This window comes from Amborella trichopoda, chromosome 12, assembly GCF_054954075.1.
Source record: "Amborella trichopoda isolate Santa Cruz 75 chromosome 12, AtrichopodaSantaCruz75HAP2 v2.0, whole genome shotgun sequence".
NCBI classification, from domain to species: domain Eukaryota; kingdom Viridiplantae; phylum Streptophyta; class Magnoliopsida; order Amborellales; family Amborellaceae; genus Amborella; species Amborella trichopoda.
The window spans coordinates 46181852-46208991 of NC_142347.1; the positions used below are offsets into that span (position 1 = coordinate 46181852).

The window sequence follows — 27140 nt, forward strand, 5'->3', positions numbered from 1 at the left end:
GTACCCCTAAAGGTTTGGCAAGAAGCTTCAGGCAAGGGTAACACAGAAAGATATCAACACTCCTGAGAAGAATAAGAGAAGAAAATTAGGGAACTTGCATTAACCATAATCGATAAAAAATTATGGTGGTACAGGAGTCTAGTTGAAGAAGACAATATGTGATTTTCCTGTTCAATAGTTTTACAAAAAGCAATGACATAAAGAGTGGTCAGGATACCAACGTCCCAATTTGAAGGAAGCATTTGATCAATTTTACAGGAACATATAGTGCTAGTTGACAAAAGTTCGATAGGTCACACGGATTGTTCATCATCTTCATATAGTGAAAATGTGAAGTACGCATATTAGAGGCAGTGACGTAAGACTAGATGTGTTTGATTTTAATCAATGATCTACCTAGATCATTGATGACTCTTCTTTTTGAAATTACCTACCCAAAACAACCTAATCTTCCAAAGATCTATGAGCTGAGTTGGATGACAATAGAGGGACTAGAAGACAGTCATGGTTTTTAGGTGATTGAGGACTTGAGAAAACCATCCGATTATGGTTTAGACAAGAGATTCATTACGGTACAAGGTCAAACCATTAGGAGGACCAAATGACAAACAAAACTCAATCAACTTTAAAGGAGTGCCTCAAAGGACCATCTCCACATTTTTGTGGGAACACCATTCCCTGACAGAACAAGCTAACCCAGTTTGCTGATACATTTCACATATCGTTTTGACTCAACTTCTATGTCGACACAGATGAATCATTTTAAAACTCAAAGTGTTTAGATGACTTGCCAAATTCACTCAGCCATCTTCTTTAGCAAGGGTTTTACCTTTACTTTTTAAAAAATAAAAAGGTGATGATTTAAATGAAAAATATCTTTTAACTGTTCAATACAAAAGATTTCTATATAAGAAATCAATATAAATTGATTTAGGCATCAAAATGTACTAAAAGGTCCCTCAACAAGGTAGTAGAGGATTCTGATGGTGAAGCCAGGCCCTCACAAAACCCCTCTCAAGTCCCCACCATCCAACCTCCACAAAACCCCTCCTCCAAACCAAATGAACAAATAAGTTCCCAATCCCTTGTTTCTATATTCATGTATATCCTTTTCTTTAGATATCATCTATTTACTTTTATTTATATTTTATCTATTTAATTTCATAATTTATGGTGCAGCTGCAGCTCACCAAAAGTCCATGTCGCCTCAAAAAATGAAGATTGGTATTATTCCTGTCCCATCTGGGCATGCCATAAAAATGACAGCGCTTCTAGAAGGCATGTAACGATATCACGGCATCAAGATTTAGAAACAAAGACTACATTCTTTTTGGCTATATAGAAACAAAGTGTAGCATATTCAAAGTTGTTGTTCATTAAGACTGGTGCAAATAGGCAATAGATGAAATTCCTCTGTCAGGATGTTAAACAAAATAGATGTGTGCCACAACTGACAAGGAGATTAAAGGGGAAAGAGGAAGCATAAATCCTTACATTAAAATCAAACATTACAAAAAAAAGTAGAAGATGAACTTGAGGGTTTCTCGTGTGAAAAATAATTTAACATCAATTTCACTTATCGTGGAGGCACTTCTTCTTTTTTTTTAACTACACGACAAACTAGATAACTTTTCGAGTGCATAACCTAAATAGAATGCAAAAGAGGACACCTCAAATGGACCAGCATGATAAACCCTCAGGCAGCCTAATTTAAAGTTATAATATCAATATATGCACACCTAATTAAGTATTTGAAACTCCCCACAACATGCCATCAAAAAACTTTGGAAATTCAATATATACAAAACAAAAACAATTTTTTTATTTCTTTAGTATGATACATCTTTAACTTCAAAAAATTATAAGCAAAAAATAATAGAAGATATGAGTTGTACAATGGCATATGAAAACCTATGACAAAATTTTCAGGTCCGGAATATATTCAATTCAAGACCTACCATATAACCTCTCTCCATATGGATATAGAACAATGTAATACCACACAAAACTGATGTACATTCTTGCATATTAGTTCCATCAAGAACATAATAAGCCACAACAGTCTCTGGAGTTCAGATAACACCCAAAAGGTCTATACAAATGCTCTACGCACATCTATGAGAAATGTTCCTGCACACATAATAAAATTGTCAACCACTCAATAAGGTAACATTGCAACTCTAGTGAAAATTTTGTTCTTTCCTTTTTCTGGTTCTTTTCGTTAGGAAAGCAAGACATGTCATCATAAAAAATTATAAGATAATGTAAAAAATTAACATTAGATCACTCACATTTTAGTTGAGCATCTCCTTCCCCAGATTCCATGCTTTGATATCAAACAGATACACCTCACTATGAGTGTGCATATAGTTGCACCCTAAGAAGACGCATGTATAAGATCACTTTTAAGGTCCACACATGCCTTAACCATGTTCTTGCAAATCCTTTATATGTATATTTCGTGAAGGAAGATAATGCTAATACAGCAAAACCTATGGTTCACCAACCATCGAGACTGTATACATAGGAGAAGAAAAAGAAACTAAAATGATCCATAAGAGGCATCATAGGCAGGCATCACTTCACATTGATTGCTGCAGACATTTTCCTCAATTTCTGAGATATTTCTGCAAACGAAGGCCTCTCTCCTGGATCAGAAGACCAAGAACTTTCCATCAAAGATCTCCATTCAGGATCGCACCATGTCGGGATTTGTGGACGCAAAGTATTGTTCACAATTCCCCCTACATAAACATGGGACCACCAATGTGTCCTTAGTGAAATCAGCCCATGGATGGTTGCCCATCCATGACAATGACAATGACAATGACAATGCAGCAGTACAAATAAAACAACTTTTTTATGGGACATGAAATGAAATATTTGCATTCATCAAGATAGCATACAAGCCATGAGATTTTGTTGTCAAGAGAAAGCTATTATCATGATTCCCCAGCTGTATGCAGCCCAATTTTTATTACACTACCACTTGATGTATAATGATGTTTATATCTTAGTAATATGAACAAGATAGAACATTTATAACTCAAGAAGCAAACATTATTGGCCTATCAGAAAGTCTGTCAGGTCACCTATTTTCAGTTAAAACTGCATATGTCGAACCAAAGGCTATGGCACAGCCATAGATTAGCTACTGAATAGCAGGCAATGTTGTTTAAGCCTATTACAAGCTAGATCCATAATGGATGCATGACTGGAGAGCATACAAGTCCAGTTTGAAAAGTGAAAACGTAAGAAACCACATATTAATCAATACAACTATTGGAATAATGTTCAAGAACAAACATTTTTTCCCCTTCTTCTAAAATCAGGTGTAAGCAAAATCAAAGCTCCAAACCAGTTCTTTTTTCACAAGATTGATATTGGAGAGTACGAGAGTCATTTTGGAGATTTTTGGGTGCTCATTCATCCAAATACATGGCCAAATGAGGTGCCACCATGTGGTATAAATCATAATCCATCATATAAATCATCTCCTCAGTAAATATGACAAACAAAGTTCTAAGTTCTCATTAAATGTAGTTCACTCTACATCCCTTACATTTCCAATATTTCACATAAATCATAAGCCTCAAAAATATGATATAATAAATTGATAAACAAAGTCATCCTTATTAATGCAGTTCACTTGACTGCTCATGTATTTAGGAATTTTTCCTTGTTCCAGAGTTACAGGGCCTCCAATTGGTCGAGGACCCCAAGGTCAGTGTTTCAAAAAGCGCTAGGCGGTCCTAGGCGGTCGGGGGGTCCAAGCCGCCCAGCGCCTAGGCAGCCGCCCAGAACCTGTGCGGGCCAGTAGAAAAAAAATTTGTTTTGGGGTTTTCTCTCTCTAAATAGCCTCTAATGAAAACCCACAATTTGCCCTTTAGTATTAAAAAATGACCCAAAAATACCCATAAGGAGCCGCATTTCAGCCCCTGAGCAGCCACCCGGGCGGGCGCCCAGGTATATCCGCCTAGGCCTGGGCGATGCGCCCAGGCCTTCTGGACCGCCTAGATGTTGGTCCAGGCGCTGGGCAATCCGCTTTTTAAAACAATGCCCAAGGTTCAACATTATTCAGTCACATATCTTATACATCAAGCATTATGGAATATGTTCTTGATAATGCAAACATGGCAGCCACATAATTAAATGAGGGCATATAGTATGCTCCCAAGGGATTTTACTGTACACTTACTCCCTCAGGCAGAAGTATTACTCAGGAATTTTGTTTTGACCCGAAATTTTGGGAACCACCTAAAAACCATTAGAGGATTGTGTTCAAAAGAAACAACTTGAATTTTGAGTTTTTCTAATTCTTACCTCACCCTTCAAAGATTGGATGGTTTCTATTCAATCTAGAGGCATTCTTTTCCAACAAGCCAATAGAGAATGAGATGTAAAAAAAAAAAAAATTTATTGACACCAGTATATGGTTGAGATTACATCCCCAAAATTTGGAGTTCAGAAAATACTTCTTCTAGAAAGGGTTTTACCCAAGTGAGCAAATGGCCAGAATGCTCCCTCATGAGCATGAAATCTTATGGCTAAATAAATTTCTGTGCAAACCCTGCCAGTGTAAATTCTTCAGAGTAATTTTCGATTGAGTTGTCCACCTTACTAGCATTGCGGCCAATAATATTAATCATTTATCGCATGTGACGTCTAATAATCACATCACTTCCATAACCATCAATTATTAGATTAATAGTATATTATACTCACCAGGATATTTTGGGTGACCCTGCTGCCTAGGGTTAAGGCTCTAAGACCCATATCCTACCGGAGACGCTACATGATTTATTATTTTCAGATAACCACCAATCTTCTTTTGTTTCCTACAAGAAGTGAAGTTCAATGCAGTTCATGTTTCACTCCCAATTTTTCATATTGTACTAGAAATTTATACAATTCATAAGTAAATTTTCTACATATGCAATGTCGTTCATTTTATAAGAATGTCCAAACTGTTTTAATGTTTTTTATATTTTTATATTTGATAAAAATTTATTTTGTGCTTTCTTTTTCGCATGCATACATACAACTAGCCTACAGATTTTTCTTAGAATTTTATTATTTCAGTCCTAGCATGATCGACATTCTAATCAAATGCATTTTAGGAAGCTTTGTCACTTGGTTCCTAATGAGATTACAAACCAGTGTGGACTGGGATGATAATTGCCTGGGTTAGTATTTGAAAACTCATATTTAAAGAAATAACAGGTTTCCTCAAATATGTTTAGCTTGAGCCTAATTGCATCAGATCTATCATATGTAGATTAACTTCTAAGTATCTTCTTACAATTTTTTGAACTTTCATTTTGAGACCACATTTTTATTAATAGTAGTATACTTTGCTCTGGACTTAAAATTATGCCTATAAAATTAACAGAAACAATATTATAAAATATTAACACGAACCAAATAAACTAAAATTCATATACAAAATAAAAGAAAAATCAATATAATTTCATAAAAATGAAATTCAAATATGGAATTCCTATCTTATATGATAAAGCATTTGTGTTCTGTTTCTTCTTGTCATTGATTTGTTCCTATATTCAAACTTTTCTATGTTCATGTAACCACATGCAATTAGCTATAACTTATGGGCAAATTCAAGTATGAGTCAAACTCACAACAGCAATGAAGAGAACTACAAACTTCACATCATGCAAATAAAGTGTATCTCACTCTTATTTTCAGCTAGAGAGATAGCATCACAAAGAGAAATGAAGAACACCACAACAGTAAATCTGTTCTTTTGTAACAAAAATACCAATATTTAGGTGCACAGATATAAGAGAAGTCAGGCTGTAGAACTAAGTATTTAAGACAAGGGAGCCAAAACTATTCTTTCACATCACAATAATTATATGCCTACTCCTGGTCCTCTTTAACCATTTTTGTTGATTTGTCTTTCTAAGTTCCTTTATGTCCCCTATATTTTACATATCAACAAATTTTAAAAGTCTAAACAACCTCAATCAAAGCATCAAAGAGGTACGAAGTAGACTCAACAAGGTGGTGAATCAATCCATGACCAACATCCAACCACGAAAGTAGTGCACATATGTTGAGTCACAAAGAAAACATGAGATGAAACAATGTCCACTTCACGACATGCAAGAGTTGGGCAAGAAAAGGGAACCGACATCAAGGAAATGAGGATACCACATTTTGAAGGATTTATAATATTATACCCACCTATTATAGATGCACAATGCATATCTGCATAAGGCTCTTCACCAGTAAGCAGTTCCCACATGCAAATTCCAAATGAATAAACATCGATCTACACGCAAGCACCAAAAAAGAGGAAAACAAATAAGACAAGATGGAAGAAATTTTGATCACAAAACACACTCAACAAAGGAAAAATCAATAAATTGGAAGCTTAAAACTGTAAATAACCAAACACTATTTACCTACCTTTTCTGTCACCATGTTGCTTTTCCCAATTAGAAGTTCTGGTGCCATCCACGGTAAAGTTCCACGAACACCTCCAGATACTAGAGTATGATGTTTTACCTTTGACAAGCCCAAATCACCAATCTAATAGAAGATTGCAGAAAAAGACAAGTTGATGGCAAAAAGCACTTCTATTAATAAACATCGAGTCAAGAATCACGAGACAAGAATTGCAAGTGAAATTGTTAAAGATTAACTGATTTCATCAAGATCTATAGGAGTAAAACAGAACTGAAACCTAATAAGCAGCCATTCAATATGACTCGTATCCAAGGACTCTGGCAGTAGAGTTTGAAATCTAATATTTTTAAAAAAATCTATGATCCATAAAAACATCCCATATGTGTACAAAACCAATATTGGATAGGTTATTATGTTGGTAAAACAAGTGAAGTAGAATCCCAACATTCATTACCAACATGCTAGAATATAATGTCCTTGGGCATACCTTGCACACAGGACGATGAGGATCTCTCATGTTCACCAAAAGATTTTCACACTTCAGATCAAAATGAACGATATTTTTCCCATGCAAGTACTCCATTCCAAATGCCGCATCCATAGCTATGATTAATCTTTTACGACGATCTATTGTCCTGCTCAATTGCACTAGAATTCAGCACTATGTAATTCTGGATTCCAGATCCAAAGACTAAGATTATTTTACAAGCCCCTACTAAAGAACTTGTCTATTTCACACCCTAAATAAAAATTATAAGATTGGTCTATTCCACACCCTAACACACAGATAAAATTCACAATCAAGATCTACCTATCCTTCTTTTGCAAAACTTGTTTAAGAGACCCATTAACCATAAACTCGGTAACAGTTGCTAAAGTTCCATCAGGCCCATCACGGACTACTCCATAGAAAGAAACCACATTTGGATGGTGCAAGGAATGAAGGATCGAAGCCTCCTTCCAAAAATCTGCAATCTATTAGGCAGAGGTAACATGATAGAAGTCAGTTAACATTGCTACATTTGCATACACACATTCAAGGAATCCTGTTTAACTCTAGATTGCTTATGTTCATAATTACTCCACAACACAGCTAAATTAATCTTTTTTTTTTGAGAATTCACAACTAGATTAAAATTAGCAACCAATGATCGCCAATACCACCGACCAATGGATTTTTCCCTCATAACAGTAATTTGGAAAGAACAATAAGTTTTTACCAAACGTTCTCGTTCAGTGGGTCTCCCATTGAAGCAGCTTGCTTTTATCCTCTTTATTGCAACATCTGAACCTTTCCACTTTCCATGGTAAACAAATCCGTATGTACCAGAACCCAGTTCTCGTATTTCCTCAAGATCATCGTTCTTGATAGTCTACAATAGCACAGGAAAACATTCATTAGTTTTGTACTAATTAAAAAGACAACAACCATTGTTCATAAAATAAAATAAATAAGAAATGAAAAAGAAGCACTACAACCTGCAATCCCATAGCAAGTGCTTCTGCTTCTGCATTGGTTGGTTCTATCTTGGAATTACTTGTATTCTCATTATCATGTTGTTCATCTGGCTCCACAGGGGGATTCTGCAGATTAAAAAAAAAACAAAGCAAATAAAGAAAATAAGAAAATTACAGCTCTAAATGTTGCAACAAAGGAATCATATTTTTATTGTGAATTTACTGAATTATGGTACTATAGCTAATCAGCATGCTCACCGGAGGGTCCAATTCATGAGGAGACGATCCTTTATTCATTAAAGAGTGAGAATAACCGTTTCCAGCATTTGCTTTGTCCTCCATTTTTAAAGCATTGGCATCTTGACAAGCTCTGTTGCGAACCTCCTCGACACCCTCCAAGGCTGCCCTCTTTGCAGATGCCATTAAATCTGGAATGAAACTCAAACAATCTGACAGTTGTGGAGATCCAGATAAATGACAATTAAGTTCAAGAACGGATTCAGCAGCACCCCCACCCTCTTTGATAGGCCTTCTACTATTTGAGCCAGCATTCATCTCAGTGTCCTTGGTGAAAGTAGATATACTAGAGAAATCAAAGTCTGATGAAGCGTCCACAAGCTTAGTCTGGCAAGACTCCTCGGTAGCATCCTGCTCTAAAGGCATTCCGATCTCTCCAGTAGAATTAGAATCGATTTTTGGACTAAGATTGATAGGAGGAAGAATCAAAGTAACCAGGTCCTCATCCATCAGAGAAGGAGATGGGTGCAGTACATTTGTAGCCTCTGGATGGGCAGGACCACCCAAGATGTCAAGTTTAGCTATTTCTGGAGTTGAGCTCAAATTTCCAGGACCATGGGCAAACACACCATATCTCCTTGAATCAGGAGAACTCATACCAGCATTCATGAACCCCTTCACCATGCCAACAGAAGGCTCGCCCCTTTGCTCACCATCATCATTGAAATGAAGCCCGAGTTGATTTTGCCCACCATGTAGAGTAAGTTGAGCAAGATAGTCTGGAGCTGCAGCCACATCAAAGGCACCACCAGCATGTGAAGACCCGTGTTGTCTAACCCAAGAATTCTGATCCTCCACCCCAACACGAGAAAACCTAGGACTTCCCCCTTGCTCAGCTCCTCTCGAAAAGCCTGAATTGGATGACCCATTAGAGTGTGGCAAAAAAACAGAGCTTTCCGGTAATGGGGCTCGCATGGGATTTTGTGCTTTCAGTCTCATAGCATGTGGAGATGCAGACACACGTGAAGCTTGATAGAAGTCCTCTTTAATAGAGGAGGAGGACAGGTTATCAAATCTGATGCCGGCGTCCTCACGTACAGGAACATGCATGTATGGTCCAACTCCAACTTTTTGGTCCTTTGGGCCTTCTAACCCATGCTCGAATCCATGAGGGAAAGGAGCATTATGAATGCTTCCATCCACAACATGACGGTCACCAACCCTCCCTGTTAAGTGGGTCCTAGTATCTTGATTCAACTGGTGCCTCAGCCAACTCCTCTCATGGTTGTGAGGATCTTTGAATATCACACGAGGGTCTCCATGCTCTTTTTGGTACACTCCATGGTCCAATTTCATCTCTGGGTTCGTTACGAAACATTCAACAGGGGTACACGGATTAGACGTCTGGCTTATCTCATTCGTGGAGCTTGAATGCTCCAAATGGGGAGCATGTTTCCAACGTGGGTCCATATAACGAGGCTCTGAGAAAGCTTGGTTCCTTGGAAAACCCATCTGGCAATGCTCACACCCATTGTTTGCTTCAAAAGTTCCATGCGATTGATTGAATTGACAATGGAAACCTGCATTCTCCCCCTGAATCGGGCCATGTTGAACCCAAACCACATTATCAACATAAGGTGATGGTTGGTGTTCATAGTGTGCCAAGTTGTTCATCGGTTTATCAACATAAGGTGGTGGTTGGTGTTCATAGTGTGCCAAGTTATTCATCGGGGCAAACTGACCAACTGGGTACCCAGTCTCTTCGTGAATCCTATCTGAAAAATTATCCTGTACATCTCCAAATGCTACACGGTAGCGCCCACCTGAAGGGGAAGATGGAAACTCTGAACCAGGCCTCGAATCATGGGGGTTTTGGTGACTAGATGAATAATATGCAGGGCTCCAAGGGGTCTCCATGTCTCCATATCTTGGACTGCAATGCCCCGATCGTTGATGCGGCATCGCCAATTGATGCCTGTTATATTGGGGGGGCAATGGGATCTCATTATTCCTCTGTACACCAATCTCACAGTTCTCCAGGTTGGCTTCTCTTTGGTACCTATCAACTTCAGATTGCCTCTTGGATTCAGGCGCATCAGTCAAGCTGTTCAAAGCATCCACATATCGACGCTCTGTTTCTCTCTCATCGGTGTCAAATGGAACGATATCATGGTCAGGGTGGGGAAACAGGAATATTCTAAGCCTCGTAAACCCATCTCCAGCGCCAAGTTTCTCATACTCCTCCATCATGTTCGTGACATCATCATTATTAACAACTGAAACGAGGGCATCGAGGTCTTCATCAGGTTGCTGATACTTGAGCGAAGATGCCCCATCAAACAGTTCCCTCATCTTTTCCATGAGCTCATCATAAATGATATCTCTTTGCACGCTAACAATTCGTGTTTCTCCACCAACATAGCGGAGCTTGCCATCCAATGGCCTCGGGAGTATACTTCCGCCAAAGCTACACAGAAATTTGACTTTAGGGGCATCATCATTCGAAGAGTTCTCCATTGTTGACACAGCCTGGTCTGCGATAGGGGTGGTTTCAGACTGTGAGGATCTTAGAGATCCAAGCTCGTGTTTACACATGAGGATCAAGAAGAGCAAGGGAGGAATCCCTCCAAGTTAAGGGTCAGAGAAAAAGAGAGTGATGAGGCCAAAAGAGAAAGAAACCATCCTTGAATCTCTCTGAACAAGAAAACCATGGTGAATCCCTTAGTGATTCCTTTGCAAAACACCTCCTTTTAACGGCATGGCCCATAGCTATAGAAAGACCATACAAACATTGGTCCCGTAATAATTTCCATTCGAATCAAAACCCAAATTTGCAGAAACCCCCCGGCCCACTCTGAGAGTGAAGCCCAAAATCCTGCCCTTTCAGATAATTCCAAAACAATGCTCAATGGAAACCCTTGTCCAGCATCTGATCCAGTGTTCTTCAATCAAAACATCACATAGAAATCCTCACAAAACATCAAAGCAAGCAATAAACCCCAAAAAGCATCAACACAGGCCCAATCAACGCCAGTAATCCCCAGCCACCGATCAAAATCACAGCTATCACAAAAAAAAAAAAAACCCAAATCACTTCAATCAAATTTCACAGTCCCAAACAGAACAAAGCAAAAACAAAACCCTAATTTCAAATAGATTATCCCCCTCTCCACCAAATACAGTCAAACTTCAAACCAAGCAATACAAACACGACGCATCAAAATAGAGACCAGATTTCAAAGGCCTGATGAATGCTATATAACCAGCTGAATTACCTGAGCAGAGGAAACCCTAGACGATGATAGCGATAATATATGGGGTTTTCTGCTACAACAAAGTCATTGGATCTAAACACGCACACATGTAGAGAGAGAAAGGGATTCTGAGGGAGGGAGGGGAGGGAGCAATCGAGAGCAGAAAAGAGAGAGAGGGTGCGAATTTGAAGGTGGAATTTAGGGGATATTATTACGGATGAAAGAATAGGAGAAGAGAGGTAGAGAGAGAGAGAGGGGAGAAGAGAGAGAGAGGGAGAGAGGGGTTTCTTCCTCGCCTCACGCGATGCGCTCCCTAGCTGCCAGGTCAGTGACACGTGGCAAACGCAGGGCAAGTATACCGAGAATCCGTTTATCTCCATTCGCTTTTTAGAGCCGCAGTAATGACGTCAAGCCGCAGGTCGAGCGAGGGTCGGCGGTTAGGAAGAGGGAGAAATCTATTTTAGAGAGAGAGAAAGTACCAAATATAGAACGAGCAGTAGATAGGGGCTTCAATCGGGTCAGGAGTTGAACCGGTGTAGGTGTGGGTTCGACATGAACCAGATGGATTGGGCTGGGTCTCCCGTATCAGGCTTGTATCAGGTCATGTCGGGTTGAGGTCGGCGTCCTCCCGACCTAATATAAAATATCTTTATATATATATGAATATTAATATAAAATAAATTGTTTTTTATTTTATGGACATGAGTTTGAGTTCAAATGCTTGGACCTGACTCTAGTCTAGGTCCATATAAAATCTAGGTGACTCTAGTCTAGGTCCATATAAAATCTAGGTCACGCTCGATCCATAACTAACAGAACATGTTGCCACTGTTATATTTATGGCATGTTTGATAACTAGAAGCAAGTTAATCAACGGTAGGTTGGAAGATCCTGAAGAACTGCAAATTAAAAGTTATTTAAGAAGTTCATGGTTTCGGGAAGTTAAGAAGTTTATAGTTTGTATGTTTTGATAATTATAGGGATATATAGTAAATCTATTATATTTATATTTACATTGATAATAATTTAAATGTAAATATATAATATTTATAACATATTATAATATATGATATACTGTATTTTTTTTTATTTTTAATATATATATATATGAAAATATCTTATATTACGTAAATATATAATATAGTGTATTTTAAATTTATTTTATTATATAATAAAATTATTATATTGCATAAATTTATAATATATATAACATAAAAATGTACTTTTTATTTATTTTATTATTATATATTTACATAAAATAATATAGTATATTGTACATTGTATTTTATATTTATTTTATTAATATATATTTTTATTATATAATATTATAGATATCTATTATATTTATTTTTAATATATATATATATATTATACATTTATGTAATATAATATATTTCATTATATAATATATATTTATATAAAATAATATAGTATATTATACATTGTATTTTATATTGATTCTATTAATATATATTTTTATTATATAATATTACAAATATCTATTATATAAATAAAATATGATATATTATAAAATATATTATATATTATACAAAAAAATTATATTATATATTATACAATAAATTATATTGTATATTATACAATAAAATATATACATTTTATATATGGGGGGTTTCATAAAAAAAATGTCTCAAGTTTAGTTGGAACTTTTTTTTTAAAGCAAGATTGAAACTTGAACAGTTCCTTGAAGTTTTGTTTGAAATTCAGTTTTTTTATCAAACACAAAACTTGAACAGTATTAAGAAGTTATAAACTTCTAAGAATACACTTCCTGTTATCAAACGCACCCTTTAGAGATATGGCGACCATACTAGTAGCTCTAGCTTTGCTAGCCCTGGCTCTGCTCCTTATAGGGTCAGCCCACTCACAAATAGGTCGGCTAGCCCTAGCTCTGCTCCTTATAGGGTCAGCCCACTCACAAATAGGTCGGCTAGCCCTGGCTCTGCTCCTTATGGGGTCGGCCCAAGTTTGGTATGCATGAGTCATGGCCAAAGAGGCATGTGGTCCTTAATACTACATTTTGCGACCCATGCACTACTAGTTATAACTAAGGAGTCGGGGCTTATGTGTATAGGGAAGGGGTGGGTGTACAAAAATGCCCTTGTCCTTGGATCAAATATCAGCACCGACGTTCGGCGAAGAATAATCTTTGAGCATGATAGAATATGCCTATTGAATTTATGATGTAGGAGCAAAGAAAATGTCTCATGGACGGGGTTTTAGATTGGCCCATGTGTTTGTAAGTCCACATCATCTACTTAAGTGAGGGGTGCTGTTTGTGAAATTGGGTATTCCACTGACCAAGCTCAAGTTTCAAAATAAATATTCTTGACCTTTGCGACACATGTCACAAATCCAAATTATCAAATTTCACATCAAATGGTTGTAAAGAATTGTGACCGCCTTGTATTAAAGACAAATGGTCTCATTGTATACAATCTGACCTTTAAATTGTAGCAAATGATATTGTTTAAATATTACAAACTTTTATGATGGCCAAGAAATTTATTTTTATCTCTAATAATAAAATTTAAAGTTAAAAAATAATGTAGATCGAACATATCTATGAACACTTGAAAGTTTTTTTTTCTTATGTTTATACATCTTGAGGGTGAGATGATCAAATTGAAGATTTTTTCGTATCAAAACGACCTTTTTAAAATAATTTTTGATTTGTATCTTAATTCGATTGTTTAGAGCCTTGCACTTAATGTAAACTTTTTCTTTAAAGTTAGTCATCTCTTTAAAATCTATTTTAGAGATCTAAAACTCGAAAGATTGAAAAACTAAACCGTGATGAGCATGACTCCAAACAAACAAGTAAAAAAAAAAAAGGACATGATTTTAATACCCTTAATTTCATATCTTGGTTGGGCCACTGTTCTTTAAAATCTATCTACTAGATAAATGTTGGATGTGTCAGGGCATGCTGTTGTGGAATTGCGTCATCTGACGCACTAATTACTTTTCTTTTAAATTGTTTAAAAAAAAAAAAAAACACCACAGCCTCAATATTTATGAATGTGAAAAATTGATGGATATTAAGTCTTGAAAATGGTTATCTAAAGTGTTCACAAGTATGTTAAATATGCATTATTTTTCTATTTTCATTTTTCATTATCAGCATAGGAATATTTTTAGGGAATCATAGGAGCCTAAGGCACTGAAACCCATCGCACTAATTTCGACAAGCAATTAATTTCTTGCCCAACCCCATCGCACTAATAACTAAAGGGCTCTCTCATGAGCTGTTCCTGGGGGTGCACATTGTAAACTTACTTCTACACATAAGGCCTGATCTTCACGAAAGAAGATTGGATTTTGAGTTTCTAAATACTTAGATCTAATCGTTAAAAAAAAACAAAAAAACAGAAAAAAGATAAAAAAAAAAAAGTATACAATGAGATAATTTATCTTTAGTACGAGGTGGTCACAATTAATCTTGACCATTGGATATGAAATTGGGTGGTTACATTTATTCCATTAACCAAGTTCAAAGTTCAATATGAAATTTCTCAAACTTTCAGACATACCCAAGCGATCAGATTTTGCATCTTGTAATAAGTAATTGTGACCTCCTTATACAATAGATAAATGGTCCCATTGTATATAATTATTTATCAAAATACACCATATTTTTCAGCTATTTAATATTTTACTTTTTTATAATATTCCAACTCAAAAATAACAGTCGTTTTGACAGGCACTTTGAAATTAGATCAAAATATACAAGTAAAATGATAAAGGCTACGGTTTGTATAGAGCGGAAGCTCTAAACAATCAAGTTAGAGCCCATTGTCAAATAGTGTCTAGAAATGTGGTTTCAATACTGAAAATTTTTGACTAGCCTTCAAATATATTTTCATCCTTAATTATAAAATTTAAGTTTCATAAATAGTGTAGTTCAAGTAGATCTATAAAAACTTGAATAACTTAAAAATTAAAGGTTAAAAAATGCGTTACAAGACGCACTATTTCCAAAAATTGAAATCCATTTTTTTCTCAAGTCCATGCATCTTGATGTCGATAAGATCAATTTGATGATATTTGAACATCAAAACAACCTCTTCAAGTGAAATTCTTTAGGTAGGCTCTAATTTGATTGTTTAGAGCCTAGGCTCTATATAAACTTTTTTCAATGGTAATGATAAATAGCTGAATTTCCTTAAAAATTTGACGATTCGATGCAATTTTAGAATGTTATTTTCCTGGGGGCACGTATAAGATTTTACATGAAGGGGTCTCCCATTTGGAATAAATAAAAGGCTTTTTGTCTTAACCACTCCCTCAAAGAATGGGCTTCTTTCCCACATCGTATGTTTTCAGCCCTACTAATAACAACAATAATATTGTTGTGAAGAGATAATACTAATAATCATTATAATTATGGCCGACCAGGACTAGCTACCACGGCTCACGGACTAGGGATGGGCTGGGCTTGGCCTTGTTTTGCTCTAGGGCGGCGCAGTTCGGCCCTGTTCAGCCCTTTTTTTCTCTTATTTAATTCTTTTGTTTAGTTTGATCGGCCCTGTTCAGCCCTTTTTTTCTCTTATTTAATTCTTTTGTTTAGTTTGATCGTATTTAGTACGTTTGGTTCGTATGAAAAAGTTTACATGAAAAAATTTCATATGAAATTTTCTTAGTGTTTGTATGGTTCATCCAAAAACATGTCAAAAACATGTGAAAACTTACCCATGGCAGAGTAGTTTATCATATAATGGATCAATTTGTGTGGAAAAAAACTCCATACCCCATGACATGGGGAAATAATTTCATTTGGAAAAAATTTCATGAGAACTTTTTTCTAAGAACGAGACATACCATCCAAATGAGCTTAAAACCCGATGAGGTGTCACGATTCTCTCTTAAAGTCTCTTCTTTTTTATTGGCATCTTTATTGTAAATATGCTAGAATATCTTTAATCATGCACTTCCAAAAACCAAAAAGAAGACACGGAAGAATAATAAAAAAAAACATCATGATTTCTTGCTCCCATGGAGTATATACTGTTCATTAACTACATTGGATAAACCTCAGGTTAAGACTATAGTGATGCAATCCCCTTAACCTAAAAAATAAAAACGAAAAATAAATAAAAAGGAATCAAATGGATTGGGTATGTGCCTCCAAAAGACAATGTCATGAAATTGAACAAAAGGCCTTCCGATTTTTCAATGGTTCGGACCAAGCATTTAAGAACTCAAAATTCATTTTTTAAAAAAATCATCTAGTGATTGTAAGAGGATCCCATATCTTTAATTATTATTTTTTTTAAAAAAAAAAACCAAACAACACTTCTGCCCAAGAGAGTTAGTGTATAATATATGCTCACGTGAGAGCATGCATACGCACTGCAAAAAATAAAAATAAAAAACAAAAAAAAACAAAAATGAGAACCTGGGACTTATAAATTTGGGTTATTTGGTATCATACTTTGGGCACTCCTAAAAATGCCAACCGTTCTAGGGATCCTGATCAAAATATTTTATTGTCCAACATCATTGCTGATACAGGCTCAAGCACATGGAGGGGAGCACGAAAATGAATTATTCAATTCCTATGCATTTTTTTTAGGAGCATGGAATGTGGGCTTTCACCCATCTTTTTGGGCAACATTTTAGGTATGTGACACATGGGTTTGCACTAGAATCGTGTAGTGCACAAGAGTCCCACTAGTTAAAGAATTGTATTCCAAGAACATGGGCCCTAGCCCCCTCATGTAATGGGAAGCATAGAAATTGAATGCGAGGAATAAGAGAGACAAAGTTAATTTCAAAAAGCTAACTCCTAATCTACTTAAAAAACGGGTAGGGGCGTGTCTTTCTCACTGAGTTACCCAAAAATAAAAAATAGGGTAGGCTCGATTATGTATTTGGTCATGAAAAAAGCAGTCTATGCTAACATGTTGGCTTTAAACCAGTGTTTTAAAACGAGGATTAGTAATCCCTATCGGTCATGGTACTACTTATTGAATCAATCCAATTCCAATGTTTTTAAAACTCGGATTGGTAGTCCCTCTCGGTCATTGTGCTACTTTGGATATCTGACACTCAATGAATCGATCTAATTTGGGCTAGATTGATCCCAAAAATAATGTATTAATAATTTTAAATATAAAAACAAATTTTGAAAAAATAAAAGTTGAACCTGGTAAATTGGACGATCTGGATTTGATCGATTCCTTGACAAACTTGTATATTTCTCTAAAGGTCTCTTTGGATTGAAGGAAATTAGGAATCTTAGATATTTGAAATCCAAAGAAATCTATAGATTTTCAATATCAAAGATTTTTGTGATGGATTATGCAAATATCTTATTTGCATAAACTATACAAAATTTTCATGGATTCCTTGTAATCACTTCCATGTCTATTGTTTGGTAACAAAATTTTATACAATTTATCTCTCTAAAATTATTATATACTTTCTCTTTCTAAAACTCAAAATTTGGGATAGTGTATCTATAAAAATTTGGAGATAGTTTATCTCTCTAAAATTTGATATGGTTTGTCTATCTGAAATTTAATATTCTTCTTATCCAAAATTTAAAATTTGAAGTTGTCTATCTAAACATTTTGAGATAATTTCTCTTTCTAAAATTGTTAGGTGCTTTACTCTCTCCAAAATTTAATAGAGTCTATCTTTCTAAAATTGTTAGGTGCTTTACTCTCTCCAAAATTTAATAGAGTCTATCTTTCTAAAATTTTAAGATAGTCTCTCTCTAAGATTTAAAACATGAGATAGTTTTCCTCTTCAATAATTTTGAGATAGTTCCCCTATTCAATAATTTTGAGATAGTTTCTCTCTCTAAAATATGATATAGTTATTCTCTTAAACCTTAAGATACTTTATCTTTCTAAAAGCTAAATTTTGAGATAATTTCTCACTGCAATTTTTGTGATAGTTTATTTTTCTAAAAAAATTTATGTACTTTCTCTCTCTTTCAAATTTGATATAGTTACTCTCTTAAATTTTAAGATGCTTTTTCTCTTTAAAACTTCAAGTTTGAGATAGTTTATTTCTCTAAAAAAAACTTAAGATTTGAGATAGTTTATTTCTCTATAAATTTTGAGATAATTTCTATTTCTAAAATTTTTTAGGTACTCTCTCTAAATTAATACTTTTTAGGTGCTCTCTCTAAAATATGATATAGTTTCTCTCAATAGAAATTAAAATATGATATTGTTTCTTCTCTAAAATTATTGAAGTACTTTATCACTCTAAAAAATTGAGATAGTTTATCTTTCTAAAAATTTGCATGTACTTTGTCTCTCTAAAATATGTTAGTTTCTCTCTAAAACTTAAAATTTGAAATAATTTTTCTCTCTAAAATTTCTAGGTAGTTTATCTCTCTAAAAGAATTCCGTACTTCTCTCCCTAAAATTTTAACATACTTTCTCTGTAAGAGTTAAAATTTGAGATAATTTCTCTCTCTAAAATTTTGAGATTATTAATCTCTCTAAAATTTTGAGATAATTAATCTCTCTAAAATTTTAACATAATTTTTCTCTCTCTAAAATTTTAACATGCTTTTTCTCTCTAAAATTTTAACATACTTTCTCTCTCTAAAAGTTAAAATTTGAAATAGTTTTTCTCTCTAAAAATTTTGAAATAGTTTTTCTCTTTAAAAAATTAAGTATTTTCTCTCTCTAAAATTTTCACACCTACCAAATGCTCCTTATGCCAATGAGTGAAATCCATGGGCTTTGAAAATGTTAAGAAACAGGTTTTGGTATGGAAATGAAATCATGGGAAAATAGGTCTTATTTCCACTATTTTGATTTTTATGATTTTAAGTATCCTAGTCATTAAACAATCCAAACAATGGATTTTGACAATATTCAATATATTAACAATCCATGCACCCAAACATGCCCTACCGAACTAAGCGAGTCTATCGAAATCTCACTGATTGCTGGTTCCAACTAGGATTTGGGTCAATCCCCACCAATTCCCAGTCCAGATGGGCAATTTTTTTAAACACTACTTCGAACAGCTTGTGAGCACATCCCCACCATATTAACATTACATATTACTGGATTTATCAAAATATACCTATATGAGAGATGTATAATTTAACATGTAACCCCATATTGTTTCAAGATTGAATGGAGGTAAGATCTAAATATTAAGAAAACCAAAATTAAAATTTTCCTCCTTTTAGCACTAGAGAACTAATATCTTGGCATAGTTTATGCATATTATTTTTGTAATATTTATTCATACTGAGATTATTTTTTATTTAGATCTATTAAGTTGTCTGTTTTGAATTTTTGCATTATTTATGTGCTTCTTTGTCGTTATTGAACACTTTTTCTAAATATTGATTTATTATCCTCATTTTTTTAATCTAAGACATTTCCATTATTAGCGTCTTAACTTTGAGGTCATATGCAATCTAGTAGTTTGTAGGATAATTTGATGTTTAGTGAGAGCTTTTATCTCAATTTTATGTGGTAAATTGAAATTTTGATATATGTTTTAATTTTTTATTTATTTAATTTACTTTAAATTACCCACTTTTTCATGTTTCAGACGTTTTATTTCTTAAAATTCGTTTTTTGCCACATTTATATGCTTTAAAAATATTTATGACCAAATTGGGAATTTAAAATTATGGTCTTAAATGTTTCAAATTTTCTAAAGAATTGGTAAAAGTACTTTCCATTACGCAGAAAACTTTGTATCTTTTACATACTTTAAGATTTGGAAAAAGTTCATATCAGGTTGCAATCTTAAAATGTAGAATTACAATGCACCTCAAAACTCCATCGGAAAAGGTTGTTTTAATGTTGAAAAATCCTCTAATTGATCATCTCGACATCGAGATGTGTGAATATGAAAAATAAAATAAAATTTGATTTCCAAAAATAGTACATCTTACAATACATTATCTAGACCATCTATTTTCAAGATTTTCATATATTTATAGATCTACTTGATTTTAACCATTTTTATGTTTATAATTTTATAATTAGATATGAAAATAGATTTTAACATAATCCTAAGAATGTTTTAACCAAAATTACATGTTATGATAAAATTTGGAGGAGCGCCTTAATTGGATTGTTTAAGGTTGCAACCTTATAGAAACCACACCTTTTAGATTTTGATTATTTTTGCTTTCCAGTATTTTTAAAAATAAGAAATTTTTTGCTATGAAATTATCAAATTTTATATTAGTTTACTGTATTTGCTGCAATATAAAATATCAAAAAAGTGTAGCCTTTTATGCTTTTAGTTTCTGATTTTCTATGATCCTAAATGACCTTTATGATTAATTTTATTTTTGTGATTCTTAATATTTTTATTTCTTTGAATACCATTTATGCCCATCTGACATTTTTTTGATATTTTAATAAATGATATAACAAAATTATTATTGCACAATAATATCAATGAATGCCATATTTCCATTAATGATTGCATTACTTGGTTGCTATTCTACACTATTATGGCCGTTAAAAACTAAATTATGCAGTTCAATTTTTTTTTGTGGTTAGCAGCTCAAGATAAGATCATGAAGGTTGATAATTTGATTAAAAGAGGTAAGTGCCTACCAAATATCTCTTGGTGACACAAAAAATGGGCCTCATTTGCTGCTACACTCTCCCTTTGCCTCAAGGATTTGGGAATGGCTTTTTGGAGATATGGGTGTCTCTCTAGGCTTAACGGATAATGTTATTGGAGTCATCACACAACCTTCAAGTTCTCCCAAAGGTAGGAGTTTTTATTTAAAAAACTGCGAGAGGTATGATGTTGTGCGAAATTTGGAAAGAGCAAAATAGAAGAGTTTTTTAGGGAATCAGTCAACCTTTCGATGAGTCCTGCTTAACATTAAACATTTTTTATGGAGATCAATCCTTGTTTCTAAAGAAGGGAGGGGTATGTCGGAGGTGGATGTAACGATTAATCTTCATAATGTGATGGCAATGGGAATGTTAGTTTCTAGACCCACTATTTGTTGGAGCCAATGGTTTAAAAAACGGATAGATGACCCGGATCGGGCTCCCAAAAAACGGATCCGGATCGGCGAAACGGCAATCCGAATCGGGAATCGGGTGAATCGGTCAGAATAAAGCTTCAAAAAATTCCGAAAAATTATTAAAATTCATTATAAACATTGTTTTTTAGGAATTCAATAAGAAATGAGGGTACTCCATTAAGAATTTCATGTGTTTGAATGAATATGCGAATATTGATATGTTCTTTCCCTGCATGAACCGCCATTCAGCATTTAATTTACATCACACAAAAGGATAAACATAGAATTATCATGGAATAAGTATATCAGCATATATGGACTACAATAAAGCATAAAATTAGTAACATATGATCTAAAAATAAAATGATAGACGACGTTGTTGTTCTTTTTGTTCACGCTGGTGCCATTGATTGAATCCATTTGACAATTCATTGATTCGATCTAAAAACGAATAATCGATATTAGCAGGCGTCTGACTATTCCTAAATCCCTGAGTGTTAGTGTTTTGTTGTGTTTCCAATCCAAAATCCCCGAAGCTTGTCCATCCTTCATGCTCACCTGCACTGTCGTGCTCATCCCTACACTGTTGCTGTTGGGACTCGATATGTGAATAATATGGCTGGGATAGGGTGGCCTCAGAACATCTCTCTCATTTTCTCTTAGACCCCTTTCCCACTCTCCCTCATTAGGTGCAATATCACCGACATATTGTGGATACATTGGCTGGCTGCTTCCTCTTTCATGCTGCTCATCACTTTCTTCAATATCTTCATCACCGATAGCCTCAATGAACGCTCTCTTGTGCAACACTGGCTCCTTCTCTTCTACTACCCATTGGTCTGCTGTGTCTGTGACAAATATTGTATCTAAGTCTATCGGCCCATAGTCTTCAAGCTTCCTTCTTATTTGTCGCTCTCTGAGGTTTAAATTATAATGAACGTAGACTAGTTTATGAAGCTTCTCAGAAGCGAGTCGATTCCTCCTAGTAGTGTGCAACCATTGGAACGTACTCCAGTTGCGCTCACAGCCAGTAGCAGAACATGTCTGGGAGAGCACCTTGATTGCTATCCTCTTTAGGTGAGGTGCATCAGTACCATATATCTCCCACCATTCAGCTGGATTAAAATGTAAAAAGCATTGCAAGGGCAAGAACAATTCATAAGATTAAATATATGAATGAACAAAATATTAGTAAGGGGATAACCTGGATCCATCATAGTCGGAGAATTTCTGGCAAGTCTAGTTCCGAAGGATCCGATAGCATCCCTATACATAGCAAGCTAAAACAAATATATTACGTTTTAGTGCATTATTCCTCACAAATATAACGACTCAATGAAGTTCTTACCCAAACATTAAATAATACCTCTTGTATTGCTGCTACTTGGTTTCGATGGCTTCTCTCTAACCTTGCAATAATGTATCTAACCCCTTCCATAATCTTGTGGGGTTGTTCAGGTGTCAAATAGAAAAATTTTGGGTTGAAGTAGTAACCTAAAAAATATATAAGTAGAAAAATGTCATTTACAATTTCATAAAAAAATGATTTAAACTGAAACATTGTAATGATATAAATATATATTTACCAGCATAATGAATTGGACGTCCAAATTTGGTGTTCCACCTCTTTTCTATAATCTCGATCACTTTGCTAGCAAAATTACACTTCTCCCCAATAGCTGACTTCGCCCTCTCAATACCTTCATAAAGGATACCCATGGTAGCTTTCTTGTCAGCATCCACCATTCTTAACACCGTAACCAAAGGGGCAGTGACCTCTACAACACTGGAACATCGAGACCAGAACAGCCTATTTGAGATTATGTTGTCCACTTTTATACCGGTACTGGACTTCGAGAGGCGGTCATTTAACCGCTCTTCACAAGTAAACAATCTCTTTAATGCACCTTCAGATTCTCGAATGGAGTCTACAGCTAAGTAATCGGTCGCAAAGCGGGTTATGGCAGGCCTGATTATCTCTTTTTTCTTAGAGTGTTATCTAAACATAAGTAAAATTTTAGAGTGGTTGTATATAAATCTCGACACCAACCTTGCTTCCTCTAGAGTCTCCTTCACAATTTTGATCTCACCGATCTCTTCTAACATAAGATCGATGTTGTGTGCAGCACACGAGATCCATATTAGATGCTTCCTCTTATCCATCAACTTGTTGCCCGCAGAAACACATGCACGCGCATTGTCCGTAATAAACTGGACTACATGCTTATCTCCCACTTCCTCCACTATTTGATCATATAGTCGTACGTAAAAGTTTGCATCCTTATTCGTCCCTGATACGTCTTTGCTATACAAAAAAGCTGTACCTTTTGGGGAATAGGCCAAGAAGTTTAAAAATTCATTTTTGCTAACTTTTTTCAACCAACCATCACTCATGAGAGTAATTATTGTCCTTGGCCAACTCTATTTATATTCTTCAATCCACTTTTTAACTTCTTCCACCTCTTCATCTAATATTGGCCCACTGAGCTCATATGCCGTCGGGGGTTTTACCCCGGGCCCGACTCTCTGGATTGCACTAATCATAGGTGGAAAATATGAGCTATTGGCTGCATCAAAGGGAATCCCTTTATCGTAGAACTATTTACCAACATATCTCCCTAACATGTTTCTTATACCTTTGACCATGCCTTTTAGGGTCATCTGTTGTGACTTAGGCTTTGAGAGAAATTGGTCTTTACGACCATGACCTGCAATACTGACACTCCTAGGTAACCTAGAAACAATTTCTTCAACAATTGATTCTCCTTGATACATATTGCCACCAACCCCTCCATACATATTTGAGCTGGGCCCGCCATACATGCTCGAGCTGGGCTCGCCATGCATATCTGAACTAGGCCCACCATGCATATCGGAGCTAGGCCCACCATGCATGTCTGAGCTAGATCCACCGGGCCTTCTAAACCCACGTTCCCTCTGATATTGTTCATGTAAACTCATTCTTGTGGCCATGTCCAACTCATTATTATATTGTTCTTCTAGGTCATTATTATATTGCTCTTTTGTATCATTCATGCTTGATGGTGTATATAAACTAGCTATCTCCTCATTCATCCTATGTTTGGCAATTTTTTTACCTTTGTTAGCATTAAGAATTGCCACTATCTATTTTTTTACAGTACTAGGGACACTAGTGCATGCAGAAACTTCTCCCTTAACCCCTGCCAAGTGTTGCTTGAACTTATGTACCCCACTACTTATCACTCTTTGACAGTAATTACAAATAATTTTGTCTTTCTTGTTGGGATCAAGTCTGATCCCATGTTGCCATGCAGGGTCTTCTGCAGATCTTGACATGATTTAACTGTTTTAAGATGTAAAAAGTATAAAATTAACCTGACAGTTCAAAAAGAAAAATAATCACCATGTGTAGTGATAATATGTTGCGGTAGTTCATGTAGTCATATTTGTTGTTATTTGTTATTGCAAAATACCTTTTTTGACAATAATATTTTCGTACATATCAATTACAAACATTCAGAATAATATAATATAAAATGCAAGCTCCAAACATGGCTACAACTCAATTATCAAGAACATACATTTTTTGCATTAAAAAATTAATATTAAAAATAATTCTTCAAAAAGCCAGCTAACATCAGTCATTCCAACTAAAAAATCCATGAACAACAGATAAAAAAAATACAGTTTTGCATTAAAAATATAATAACATGCATTTTTTTCAATAAATAATCCATCAACATACAATTTTTTCAACAAAAACTTTAACAATAAAAATTTAAAATATGGTTTAATACCTCATGATAATTAAAACCTTGTCACGATTTTCACATCTTTTCGGAAAATCATCATTTTTCAAAAAATTCGATCATGGAAAAAAAAAAAAAAAAAATTACAGCAAACTCAAACAATAAAAATTAAAAATTGGGTTTAATACATCATGATAATCAAAACTTTATCACGATTTTCACATCTTTTCGGAAAATCATCATTTTTCAAAAAATTCGATCATGGATAAAAAGAAATAATAAAAAAAAAAGTACAGCAAATTTTCAAAAAATTCGATCATGGATTACAAAAAAAAATTCGATCATGGATTAAAAAAAAAATTTAACAAATTTTCAAAAAGTTCGATCATGGATTAAAAAAAAAAAATCACAAATTTTCAAAAAATTCGATCATGGATTACAAAAAAAAATTCGATCATGGATTAAAAAAAAAAATCACAAATTTTCAAAAAATTCAATCATAGATTACAAAAAATAAAATCATGGATTACAAAAAATTCGATCAAGGATTATATAAAATTCGATCATGGATTACATAAAATTCGATCATGGATTACAAAAAAAAAAAAAACATAAAAAAACAAAAAATTCGATCGTGGATTACAAAAACAGAAAAAAACAATTCGATCATGGATTACAAAAAATTCAATCATGGGTTACAAAAAAAACAAAAAAACAAAAAATTCGATCATGGATTACAAGAAAAAAAAACAAACATTTCGATCATGGATTACAAAAAAGTCGATCATGGATTACAGAAAATTCTATCATGGATTACAAAAAATTCGATCATGGATTACATAAAATTCGATCATGGATTACAAAAAAAACAAACAAAAAATTCGATCGTGGATTACAAAAAAAGAAAAAAACAAGTAGATCATGGATTACAAAAAATTCAATCATGGATTACAAAAAACTCTATCATGGGTTACATAAAAAACAAAAAACAAAAAATTCGATCATGGATTACAAAAAAAAAAACAAACATTTCGATCATGGATTACAAAAAAAAAAAACAAACATTTCGATCATGGATTACAAAACATTTGATCATGGATTACAAAAAATTCTATCATGGGTTACAAAAATAAAAAATAAAAAATAAAATTCGATCATGGGTTACAAGAAAAAAAAACAAACATTTCGATCATGGACTACACAAAATTCGATCATGGATTACAAAAAAAAAAAAAAAACATTTCGACCATGGATTACAAAAAAATCGATCAAGTATTACAAAACATTCGATCATGAATTACAAAAAAAAAAAAAAAAAGAAAAAAAAAAAGAAAAAAAAATATGTTCTTCACAGAGCTATTTTACATAAGCCATTTTAACTAAAAAATCCACCTCTAAATGAATAAATTACATCCAATTGAGTATATTTTCTGATAAACAACAATATAAGGAATCAAAACCCTAAATTTTTAACACATTATTTCTAATATATCATGAAAACAAAATCAAAAGGCGGAAAAAAAAAAAAAAACAGCGGAATTTTGGTTCCGCAGACATCTCAGTGTTCATCTCAAATTTCATGCTGTAATTGACCAGATTACGTAAAATTGAAAATTTTAAATCATACTAGACACAATAAAGATTAAAAACCCTAATTATTGAACTCATTATGTTCAAAATATGTCGTGAAATAAATCAAATGGCGGAAAAAAAAAAAAACCCAAACTTCTTACCTGATTTTGTGAACCGAAGCCTTCAATCTCCAAAAAACTATGTTTTTCTCAACGATTATCACAAATTAGTAACAAAAGGTTTTGATTTACAGCTTTAAGATCAAAATGCCTACAAATTTTGAAAGATTCATGCCCTATTTGGCATGAAACTTTCAGAAAAGGCGGAAACCCTAAAAAAGCAAGTTTCGTAATCCAAAAACACCAAATTTTTCAACCATTTAATCTTTGAAAAAGCTGAATAAAGCTGTTTACAGCCTGCAAATTAGATCACATGCCAAAAAAAACGAGAAAA

The 27140-nt window shown here is 34.2% G+C and overlaps 1 protein-coding gene across 1 annotated transcript; it reads right to left on the reverse strand.

The window, feature by feature from the left end:
- Window positions 1-1798: 1798 nt before the first annotated feature.
- Window positions 1799-11813, reverse strand: LOC18435486 (kinase superfamily with octicosapeptide/Phox/Bem1p domain-containing protein). Its single transcript, XM_006845530.4, has 10 exons — window positions 11403-11813; window positions 8149-11190; window positions 7912-8016; window positions 7653-7805; window positions 7244-7407; window positions 6920-7067; window positions 6433-6555; window positions 6208-6295; window positions 2292-2744; window positions 1799-2130 (listed from the first exon to the last, which is right to left on the reverse strand). Exons 2-9 carry the CDS (start codon window positions 10720-10722, stop codon window positions 2578-2580), a joined length of 3522 nt encoding a protein of 1173 aa, XP_006845593.1. The 5' UTR covers window positions 10723-11190; window positions 11403-11813; the 3' UTR covers window positions 1799-2130; window positions 2292-2577.
- Between the last annotated feature and the right edge of the window lie 15327 nt (window positions 11814-27140).

Coding starts and splice junctions, on each gene's coding strand:
- LOC18435486 (XM_006845530.4), bottom strand. CDS start 10,722: ATGTGTAAACACGAGCTTGGATCTCTAAGATCCTCACAGTCTGAAACC. Junction 7,806..7,911: donor CACTTGCTATGGGATTGCAG/GTTGTAGTGCTT, acceptor GTGCTATTGTAG/ACTATCAAGAACGATGATCT. Junction 7,068..7,243: donor GTTTTGCAAAAGAAGGATAG/GTAGATCTTGAT, acceptor GCAATTGAGCAG/GACAATAGATCGTCGTAAAA.